Genomic DNA, 12,473 nt, shown 5'->3' on the forward strand with positions numbered 1-12,473 from the left:
TTTTTGAACAAGAAGAGAGAGAATTACAATTATTAGGCCATAGTGAACATTTTGAGAATGTAATACAAATTCCTACTTCCTTGCAAAATTCTTTTATATGTCAAAAGTATTCTGCTTCAAGCATCTTTATAAGTCCATTTAGTAAGTGCACCATGATATGCCAGCTATCAAAGTTGTCAGAAGTGTGTGTGTGTGTGTGTGTGTGTGTGTGTGTGTGAGAGAGAGAGAGAGAGAGAGAGAGAGAGAGGAGAGAGAGAGGGAGGGGGGGGAGGGGGCGAGGGAGAGGGAGGGGGAGAGTAGTTGCATTTTTACAAGTGAAACCAAATCTCAAGCTGGCAAATTAAGGCGCCATTCTCTGGTTATTGTCCTAATTTCTTTGCAGCACTTTTTCCATTGCTTGTAATAAAGAAAGCAACATTACCTCATGCTCATTTTCATTTCCTCTTCCTTTTGTTACTATCTTCTGAAAAGACTGGAATGTTTATTCATTCCTTGATCAAACTGGTGCAATAAAATTTCAGCAGCAGCCAGGACAATTTATATTGAATTTGACTTGCTGATAACTGCCAAAAGTGTGGCACCAACTGACTACAAATACACTCATGTAAAATATTCAAAGGGCTAATTAATGTCAAGAAACTGCTGAATGTGTTCAAGAGTACAATGGGCAACTTTGTACATTATTCTTTAAACAAAAAATGTGTCCCACCCCCCAGTAGTAGCTGTTCCTCATCACATGAACTGACGCACCTTCAACAAAATTTCTTTAGAGTCTGAACTGGTCAAATAATCAAAATCCCCACTCAAAAGAAGCAACTTTAAATCCAACTATGAAGCGGGTATTACACAAAGATCAGCCACAAATGGTACTGGTCTAGCATGACAGCCATCTAACGGTAGCACAGGTGAAACTACGAAAATTAGCAGACACATTATCCACACGCCAGAATAGAGAGCAGTTCTAAACTCCCATCAATCCGCGCATGCGCAGTAGGCAGCGATTACTCACACAAGTGCAGAAGAGGATACCACAGTGCTTTCTGCTTGTTATTTGCTCATTGTTAGGCGCCTACTGGCTAATTTCAGATTTTCGTATTGGGAATTTTTTTCAGTAACAAGTTTCATAAATGCAGAAAAAACTTTTCTTTGGCAGTTGACTCCCTTTATACCAGCTGTTTGTGAAAGCATTTTTTCTATTGATTGCTTCACATTCTAGAAACGAGATGGAGCAAAGAAGCGTTAAGCGTCTCACTTCAGGCATAAAGTGTGGAAAGGTGTATGTACAGCTGGCTGTATTGTAAGGTACGTTGGCAATCATTTTTTCCGAGTAATAAGTATATAACTTAACATGGCGATTTTCGATTTGTATAATAATGCCTTAGTTTACAAAATTCATTTTTGAATTGATTGCATCTCTTGATTTATTTCAGCATGCCAGAAAACAGAAACTGGCAGTGATAGGCCATGTCCACGTCAATGTCCTCACGTAGCTCTGAAATTCATGTGGATCTTCGTGCCTCAGTTCTTTCATAAGCAGTGAATATAATCCCCTGCCTTTGTCCCTTCTTTTCAGCCACGATTGAACTCAACAACATCTGGCTTTTTGTTTTCTTTGTCATTCTGCCCTAATTCGAAGATTTACTGTCACTGCCAGGGCAATGGCTCCAAAAACAAGTGGGTCTTCCATGTGCAAAATGCTGTATAAATACATATATCTGTGTAACCAAGTGTCATTATATGAAACTAGCTGTCGAGTCTGTACTTCAGAACAGTAGTAACCTGCATATGAGAATAACAATTACTTAATAAATAATGATTAAAAACTTTCTTATGAAATAGGAACATTGAGTCACATAAGTAATTCGAACGGATGACATTCCAATATGCCACATGGTCCCCCATGAGTTTCGTGTGGTAGAATGAAAGACTTTACAAGAGATCAGACATTTCTGTATGCGTTTTGCGCGTTATCACTGTCTGCTGTGCACGTGCGCCCGGTATATCCTGTGTGGATGGTGGAATAGGTCAACGCGAACCAGCCTGCAGTTACAGATATGCATGCTTCGGACACTGGTGCATCGTGTAATGCGCACTTAACTGTTCTAAGCCCTGATTCAACTATTTGAAGTTATAATAAATCACATGAAAACTCATCAGTAATCAGTTCAATGCCACCAGCACATTGCTGAAACCTGCAACATTAGATTAGATGTGATGCAGCTACTGCACGTCTTTTTGGGAATTGCAACATGAACTAAAATCCATATATTCTCATACTTTGAAGAACAATGCTTTTACATTATATGAGCAGTTGGCATTTTGTGACTGTTATTACATTACAATATTCTTTCTTTCTACAAGTGATAAGCATATACTTCAATTCCTAATAGCCAAATAGGATAAGTGAGCAGGCATTACCTGAACATTTTGTTGCCCTGCTGCAGCAACTGGTTTCAAAAGTAAATTGCTTGTCGTTGCAACAGGAACTTGTACAGCATTTACAGTTTGTGTAGCCTCTCCAGAGGTTACTGTTGTTCCCACCGTAGTATTTAAGGCAACTGCATTGCCTGTTACAACAACTGCATTGCTCTGTTGTAATGCAGTGGCAGAAGTCCCAGGAGGTGCAGTTCGAATTAAGACTTGCTGACCATTTATTGTAGCAAGTTGTGCTTTTCCAGATGCTAACTGCTGGGCAAGGTTTGATCCAGCAACTACAAACTGGCCAGTACTGAGAAGTTGACCACCTGCTGTCATCACCTATTCATAGAGACAAAAATGGAAATATTATCTTTCCACATTAAATAACAGTGTGCCCAACCAAAAAGTATGCACTGCACGTATGCCTATCCACACACAAATCCAACCCCCCCCCCCCCCAAACCAACCTCCCCCCGGCAGCGCGCACGGGTTGACACACACACACACACACACACACACACACACACACACACACACACACACACACACACACAGAGAGAGAGAGAGAGAGGGAGAGAGAGAGAGAGAGAGAGAGAGGGAGAGAAATTAACAAACAATACAATTTTAACTACCATCACATCTTATAGACAGTGTGGGAAGGGTTAGGCAGCAAATGGTGCTGACCGAATACCATGTTTAACCTTTTGCGCTCCGTAATGCAGACAATAGGTGTCTCTGTGAGCCCTTACTTAAATCGCCACCAGTCAGTCAGCAAGCATGCCACAGAGAACTGCGCAAGTCTTGTTGTGGAAACAATAAGGCCACTGACCAACAATTAGGGTGCACATTACCAAAAAAAGGTGTGCTTTCATTCAAATATATTTGTATAAGCATTACAATACAAAACTTTCATATACAAGCACTAGTCACTGACTGGTCTGTGACAACATAATCCATTGACGAATCATCTTGCAGTTCATGTTGACCACAGGAGTTGTAGAGTATGAGGCTGAGTTTATTTAAAATTTTGAATAAAAGTATCTCCTATATATGTGACATCTAAATGGTTCTATGAGAAAAGATTCATTTGGTTGGAAGTATTGTAATTTTATCTCTTTTCTTTTAACACATTATTGCAGTTAATTCTAAATTTCATGTCGGAAAATAAGTATTTCTTTCAATTTTTTTAATATTTCATGAAAGAGGACGACAATGAGATGGAGGAGAAATTTGAGAAAGAACTAAAATATGAAATACTGACTAGAAATTTTCCATTTAACAATTTATAAGGGAGCGAATTTCTACAATACATTACCTGTGTTGGTGTCCCAACAACTTGATTACCACTAACAATGATCTGTCCAGGTGTGAATACTTGATTTCCACTGACAACTACAGTTCCCGGTTGGGCAGCAACCTTTTGCACAACTGGTGTTCCTCCAATTTGTTGCCTGATCATAACAGTCTGTAAGAACATACAATAAGTTATCAGAACAACAAAAATAAAGAAAACATAGTTATGGAGATGAACGAACTGTATGAGAAAGGTTCAATAAGTAATACAGCACACTTTTTTCTCGGCCAACTTAGGTTGACAAAATGTGTCATTTGTTGTGGGACATGATGGAATATTCCTATTTCAGCCCCTATAGTTTCATGAAGTACCAATAGCCAGCACTGAACATGGTCTTCAAAATGGGGTCTGTAAAGGAGATGCGTTTCAAGCAGAGAGCTGTCATTCAGTTTCTTTTGGCAGAAAACCAGAACATCACAGATAAACATAGGTGCCTGCAGAATGTCTATGGAGACTTTGCACTTAACAAAAGCACAGTGAGCTTTTGGGTGACGCATCTGTAATCCCTGCAACAAGGTCGTGCAAACCTGTCCATCTCCCACATGCCAGCAAGCTGCATACAGCCTCAGGAAATTGAAGAAACGACTTCAGCACGTTCATCGCCACAAAAGTGCAAACAAACTTCCCCTTCTCCATGACAAAATGCAAGGCCTCACACAAATCTGTGCACCCAATAGGAGCTCAAAAAATGTCACTGGACTGTTCTTCTTCGTTCACCATTCAGCTGGGATCTTGCACCTTCAATTTCCATTTGTTTGGTCCATTGGAGGATGCTCTCCACACGAAGCAGTACAAGGGTGATGGGTAAGTTACTGATGGGGCAGGACTCTGGCTCCAGTGTCGACCAATATAATGTTACCATGTGAGCATACAGGTCCTCCAAGTAAAGTGGTGTAAGGCCATCACGTTGAACAGAGATTAAGTTGAAAAATAGGATTTTGTAGCAAAAGGAGTTGGGAACAATATGGTGTCTTGAAATCCTGAATAAAAGCAACCTGCTTTCAGCGGGGGGGGGGGGGGGGGGGGGGGGGGGGGGGGGGGGGGGAAAAAAGAAAGAAGAAAGAAAGAAAGAGTGTTGCATTACTTACGAACTGCCCCTCACACAAAAATAAAATTAAAGAAAAAAACACATTCACATGTCACATTTGTTTTTTATGAACAATTACATGCAACTATAAAGTGCTTAGCATGACTAAAGCAAGAAAATAATAAAAGCATCAAAAAACAAAACTTTAGAAGCTGAAGAATATCAAATTTGTACATGATATTGTCCCCTACTTTCTGTCTTCGAGTTTATCTTAATGTGTGCATACTTAAGTTAAAAGTGGTCAACAGAAAACAAGGCAGGTCAACAAATGAAAAGCTGTTCTGACTCTAGTCTCTTGTTTCTTGGTTATTTAGTGAAACTCTTGTTGCACATGTTGTCTGATTTGTAACTTTCTGTTTATGTATTTGGCTATGCCACAATGATGGTAAAGTGGCAACTAGTAAACTAACTACCATGAAGGGCAAGTCCACTGTGAATCAGACACAAATGACCGATCACCATCTTCATTTACTTAGCATTCACAACTGAGGGATCTTACTTGAGATGAAATACAGTTCCCACTCATAGCAGGTAGTTGCAGTAAGAGTGATTTGTGGTAGCACTCAAATAAAAATTAACTAGAATCAAGTGAATATGTATGTACTTGGAAGAAACAAGGAAGGATTTTATCATCGTACTTCTTTGGAGATTGGTCAGATTGTAAATGGGAAAACCCAAAGTCAATATTTCATTTATCTCTCATCTGGCAAAGCGAAACGGCACAAACGGAATACTTATAAGGCACATGCAATAAAAATTTCTTCTATACATACAGCAATTTCAATGGTGAAGGATTCAGAAACAGCGGAATGGGCAAAATGCAACACTTCAAGTATAATTTTTCCAGAAATGTTTGTAATGTCTCACATATAAACACAGTCTGGCCTCAGCAGCCAGAAACTGTGGTCACGCAGAAGTGACTTGCGTCTGCGTAACTGTGTGTGTGTGTGTGTGTGTGTGTGTGTGTGTGTGTAAGTTGTCTGTTTTTGACAGAGGTCTTATTGGAGGAAAGCTCACTTTCTGACAGTCTTTCTGTTGTAGCCATCTGCGACTCAGCACCTCCACTATAAGGTGAGTAGCAATTACCCTTTTCATAATACTGTTGCATTCCTCTCTGGATTTTCCATTGCTACAACTGTGATAACATTTTATAACAAAATGAACTTTAAATAAAAATTAAACCTCAATTCTACTTCATAGAATAGGAAAATGGTAAATTATATTGTCTTAAAAAAATACATTAAAAAAATCTGTCATTATACAGACTAGAGAACAACCCGCAGACAACAAGGTCATTAGAAAAGGAGCACAAAATCAATTTGAAGAAAGATGGGGATATCTGCCCTGTGCTTTTCAAAGAAATCAACCTAAATTGTATATCTGGATGGCAGATGATTTGAACAGTCATCCTCAAAAGGCTCCATTGTCTTACCACTGTTTTATCTTGTTTGTTATACTGAAAAAGTTAAAGCAAATTGCTATTCTGTGTCTTGGTACATGTGTGATGTGTGTGTGTGTGTGTGTGTGTGTGTGTAGAAGGGTGGTGGTGGTGGTGGTGGTGGTGGTGGCGGTGTGTGTGTGGGGGGGGAGAGGGGGAGGAGGGGAGGGGGGAGATAATGCAGATACTTCTGGTGATAATGAAAACAGGGCCATGCTTTCTAGTTCAGGTAGCTGGAGCTACAGTATAAGAGCAGAAGTCTTGAGCAAAAAATAAAAATTCTAGTGGTGAAAGTAATGATGAAATTTCAACTGTAATGAAATTAATGTTAAAAATGTGACAGGTGGTCTGAAATCGTGAAGAGATAAGGAGAAAGAAAGTGAAGAGAGACAAAGACTTTGAGTGAACAGACTGAGAATTGAAAGAAAGAAGTGAACCAAGAGAGGAGCAGAAAATGAAATGGACTGATGAACAAGTAAGTTAATAACAGGACAAAGTAGCAAAATTACTGATTTGCAATAGAATTTGGATGACCTAAATGTAATAACAATGCACATCACAAGATAGTGGGTGTTCTGCAATAGTGTACTGAATGTTGTCTGCATATTTCATTCGGTTGTGTTGGTTCATTCTTTTAACTCTTTCTTTAGCACCTGACCCGATAATGAGAGTGTTTACAATCTAGAGGAAGACTGATGAAAGCATGAGAATCTGATAATTCAATCTCATTTTGTCCACATCGCGAAGTCGCCATTTCTTTCAGGCTTAGATTCAGTTTTGTTACTTTTCTTTACTTTTACCTCTGTATTCACTCTGCCACTCCAACTGCTTTTTCTTTCCAGGTAAACTACTAAAATGCCCCATTATTACACTGAAAAGTTTACTTCTGTACCTTGACATATGCTTTTATCTTTTGACTTCCAATTGTATTTGATTATTCTTCTCTGAGATGTGTCATCTCATTCTTTACACGTCACATCGAATATATTATCTAAATTCAAAAATCATTTTTCAATGTTCTCACTCTATTGTAAATACTGAGTTAATCTTGATCAAAGCATTTGGTGGCCTGCTATGTAAAATTCCCCCACCCCCTCTTTTTTTCCCATAATCCTCATCTTCTCCTATGTTTCTGATTCGACCCAAGATTATGAATATGTGGACCTTAAAGCCGAAAGTGTAACATTCATCTGTGTTTGTTTCTACATATATCACTATTCTCTCCAGGTGAAATACATCAAACTTTTTTTGGCTTATAACAGTAAATGTTGACTTAAGTTTTTTAGACACGTGGGACTGAAGGAAGTTGTGGTGCTTGAACAGAGGTGTAGCAGCATGGTTATGGTCCTGAAGGCATCTGCAAATGTTACTATGATAACCTCTTTTTTATATATATATATATATATATATATATATATATATATATATATAATATATATATATATATACAACAACCAACAATAATGTGTACTAGGCATAAAGCAAACGAGGCAATGAAGTCATCACGACAATGGCCTCAGGCTTCGAAGCATGGAAGTTAATACTTCAGCCAGCAATCTTGATTTAAGTTATCCTCAACAATTTTAGGGGTTCTTTCAGCAATGTCATGGCCAATCACGGCCTGTATATATGACTTAACGCATTTTTTCTTTATATTAAGCTAACAAACCTAATGGCCGATCACAGCCTGTATATATGACTTAACACATTTTTTTTATATTAACCTAACAAACCTAATAATTATAAAATGATCCCCTGACACAAATTACTATACTACTACACCAAACTAAATCATAACTCATTGCATGAAAGATTTAAAAATTACACCGTGATATAATTCTTGAAATAAATCTTACACATTCTAAATGTAGTTTAGTGTAAGATTTATAATGAGAAATTCGTGATAATAACTGAAATCAAAATAAGCTTACTAGTAGTGTTTAAAGTGACAACACACATTTCAACAGAATTAATCTAAGCACATAAAGTTTTTAATTAATGTGATTTCAAGGAGGAAAGCAAATGTTAAATGGTAATGTAGTGTGTTGTGCTGGTTATCAACTAAAATTGTCTTTGTCTTTCTTATCCAATTTCCTCTAAAATTTCATGACTTTTTTGGTGTGTGTAGAAGTTCCTGCTTTCCACAATTGTCTATTTTAGATGTAGGACTTTTTTTTTTTTTTGTTGTTCCTACTGCAACACTTTATCCATATTACCTCAGGTTGATGACATAATAGCTAATATTATTTCTGCAGAATTTGGCACTTTGTGTCTTACATCTCTCATCAAGTATGATGATTCCTTAAATAAATTATTAATTTGGTTGTGACAGTACAAGGAAAAGAAATGGGAGTTTTTCTCAATAAATAAAGAACAGCATATTTCATTCTCCTTTAATTATTGTGTGTGTGTGTGTGTGTGTGTGTGTGTGTGTGTGTGATTGTGTGTGTATGATTTTGGTACCTTGGCAAAAAAAAAAAAGTTCCTCTGTCTTGAGCTGCTTTGTAAGCTATCGTTATTTACATAACAGCAGAAAGTTTCAAGGCATCCTCATGTATGTTGTAAATAATCTGGCAAAAAAGATATTTCTTATAAAGCCTTATAAATGAGTATGCAATTGAAACAATATTTTTCTCATTTTGTATTACCTGTGGGGGCTTAGATGGACTTAGAGGAATAGCTGTTCCCCTAGTCGAGTCAACTGCTATCTGTTTGACTTGGGAGTTAGCAGCTTTCACTACTTGAGTAATAGTAGGAGATGCTGCTACTGATGTTTTCGCTGTGGTCGTCACAACTCTGCTGCCTGCAACCTGTAATAAATTCTTTGTACACTAATTTTCTTTTTTTGTCTCTTTCTTTGTTAAATATGTTCATGGGTGATAAAATACCTCTACACTGCACAGTACTGAAAGCTAATTTGGTAAATAGTTATCTCTGGCCTAATATGGTGGATGGTGGTGAAGGTGCAAGAAAAAGGACAATAGCGAACTCTGTTGTGCAAGAGCCTTAATTTGCTAGTAAATAAATGGAACTTAAATGTCAATATATACACCACTGTTCATGGTGCACAAATGATGGCACCATAAGTCAACATCATATAAATGAAGCCTGGCTCTGTGGCACTAAGAGGGGCCCACCTTCTTTTATGCGCACCACTATATCACATAATCAAACTCATGAAGATGGAAGTGTCAAGAAAAACCAATAATGACATTTTGAGAACTAGCCAACCCTGTAAAACTAAATGTTGTAGTGTTCAGTGACTATCAGTTCCCTTTTGGTGGAAAAATAAAAGTTCTTACACATCTTAAATTACAGCAATCACCATCAGACACCTGCCAACTTCAAAAGCAGAAATTCATAAAGCTAAGGAGTGGAAAGCTGGCAAGAAGTGTATTAACTTCCTGAGTTTTCATCAACTTTGTACTGGAGCCATGCTAAACAATTTCAACATGAGTTCGTATATCTATACTTCCTACCTGAAGTATATTACTACCACAAAGAACATGATCTAAACATTTTACCATTTCACACCATCATAACCAAGGAAACTCAATAGAAAAGAGTACAGTTCTCTGTAAGGCCGATAACACTGTTTCCTGTTCACAAATTTACAACACAATTTCACAACCATACTTTAAGTGTACTGAAACAACAGCAACATACTGAAACACACACCATTAAAATCCACAAGATGATTTCTGCCTAAACAAAGGATAAAAGGACAGTGTGAATCAACCAATGAACATATGTAATTGTACATATGCTAATCAATGGACTATTTAGGAATATCTGCTTCCCACAACATGAGCTATTACAGAAGCCAAGACTGAAAAGCTGTCTGTCTGTCTGTCTGTCTATGATGGGAAAACAACAAGCACAGATATTGAAAACTTTGACAATGATGATGAGCATTTGGACAATTTTTAAACACATCTAAGTTAGTACAGTTAAAGGGAAATCTAGGAATTTGGTGGATATCTCAATTATTTCTGCTAAACACAATTATTTTTACTAAACATATATCACAGGGCTTCTGGTAATTTATTTCTGAAAGTGGGGTACCAAAGAAGAATTCACAAAAAAGTGAACCTGTTTTACAAACATCAGACAATTATTTAACACTGCAGCTCCCTGCAGCTCAACAAGAGTTATTTGAAATTAGCAATTTGCATCACACCACTACTTTAAATTTGTTTGGCCAGATGTGAGATTCAGATTTTTTTTTTTTTTTTTTTTTTTTTGTACGGTGCAGTTCCTAACATGTGCTACCATGTGACTGACAATTGCAGTAGCTTTACAGGTTACTGCCCAACTGGAATGTAACACGAGTTGTACAGTCACTTGCCTGCAGCATTAAGGATGACAACAGCTGCACGGCCAAACTGCTCCAAGAGCAGTGCAGCCACAAATGTTCCCAGTGGACACCATCATTGTGCACGACATCGGCATGCTTATATGAAATGCACTTACTCCTGGGTACATTACAAGAGTACAACCACTGTGTCAAGGAGCTTGGAGTAATTACTTTCTATCCACAATAAAAAAAAAAGTCCTCCAAATTGCCTCAGACGTAAAGTAAACAGTACTGATACAATGTGAAATGATATCGAGGAATCAAGTGTATGCACTGTAATACCTATGGTCAGCAGTTACAGCAAAACCCCCTTTTTTGCACTTTCCAGCAGACTGACCCAAAAAAGTGTAAAATGTAGGAAAGTGTAAAATACAGGAAAGCATAGGACACACAACAAGTGAAAATGGATCAATTATTCTTACCATCATTCTCTTCATATTGTCAAAAATATGAAATTAAATAAACTTAGATTTTGCTTACTTTAAAAAAATGTAATACATAATTGTTTTTGTTTCTTTCTAACTGCAACTGCATGGAGATTCTGACATCAGACATCAGGTAGTACCAAGACTGTGTGTCTAGTATGGAATAGCATAGAAGGGGTAGGTGGATGAAGGACAAGGACTAGCATACCCGTAACCCCTCTGGCCCCAACCTTTACTTATCTTTTATTCCACCAACACATCCCCCCCCCCCCCCCCCAAGGACTGCCCGAAATATCAGCAATGTTTTTGGTGTCATTTATGTGAGTGTTCACTACTCAATGCCTCAACTGTACAGGGCTTATCAATGCAGTTTCTAATTTTACTGTTGGGATCACAATTCAAGAGGTATGTTGGAGGGAACGAGTTTCTTGGCTCACAATGTAACATGAGAGCTGCGAATTTTGAGAATATGGTTCTATGTCACTCACAATGTCTTTCCTGCAATGCCTCCCAATTGAGTTTGCTGAGCAGTCCTATTATGTTGTCTTGCTGACCAAACAAAGCAGTGATGAATCATGGCATCTTCTTATTTCTTCCACTCATCCAAGCAGGTAAGAGGTACAATGCTCAAGAATTCATTCAGTGAAGGATTTGTGAGCAATCTCCATCATGGATGAAGCACACTTTCTTAGCGTTCTAGATCTTAGTATGGCTTCTGCCTTTTCCATCACTACATTAATGTGATCATTCCACTTCAGACTGCTTCAGACAGAGACTCTTAAACATCTGATGATTATAATTGACTTAACGAGTATAAATACTGGTTCTAAGAAATTAGACAAGATTTTTTAATGAATTCATTACTATCTGAATATCAGTGGGCAGGTAGTGTGGACAGAATCTCCATACAAGATATGCCTGATGCTCTTAATTTAATCATCACATGGGTCAAAACAATTAAAGGATGGAATTACACAAACTATACGGATCTGTTGATATAATATAAACACTTTCACATACTATGTAACATTCTGGGCTGTACTGATGAAGGTGCTCTGTAGTACTAATACAAATGTGACACAGGAATGAAAACCAATTAAAAATAGGTGAAAAATAGTAATTACTATACCGTTATACAATGTAAGGTCAAAAAGAATAGCAAGAATTGTCTAAAACCTGCATAGCATGAATTTAATAAAGGAACATCACTAAGGGACATTTCAGACTCCTCTAGAAGAATAAGATCCATGTCTGGAACAATGATGGCCAAACTCCAATACAACTGCCAAATTACTCTCAGATTTGTTCAATATAAATCATATACAGGGAGAAAACCTCTCAGCGTAGTCGATCAACTGAGATTTTACAGGAAATTGATAAAATGGATAAAAGGA

At 37.6% G+C, this 12,473-nt stretch overlaps 1 protein-coding gene across 1 annotated transcript in view; it reads right to left on the minus strand.

The window, feature by feature from the left end:
* The window catches only part of LOC126249437 (nucleosome-remodeling factor subunit NURF301), a 320,790-nt gene that overhangs the window by 50,377 nt on the left and 257,940 nt on the right, over positions 1-12,473 (minus strand). The window contains exons 27-29 of the mRNA XM_049951093.1: positions 8,946-9,107; positions 3,734-3,883; positions 2,419-2,757 (exon numbers count right to left, since the gene is read on the minus strand). Of these exons, the coding sequence (XP_049807050.1) occupies positions 2,419-2,757; positions 3,734-3,883; positions 8,946-9,107 (651 nt within the window). The remainder of the gene's footprint in view (positions 1-2,418; positions 2,758-3,733; positions 3,884-8,945; positions 9,108-12,473) is intronic.

This window comes from Schistocerca nitens, chromosome 1, assembly GCF_023898315.1.
Source record: "Schistocerca nitens isolate TAMUIC-IGC-003100 chromosome 1, iqSchNite1.1, whole genome shotgun sequence".
Lineage (NCBI taxonomy): Eukaryota > Metazoa > Arthropoda > Insecta > Orthoptera > Acrididae > Schistocerca > Schistocerca nitens.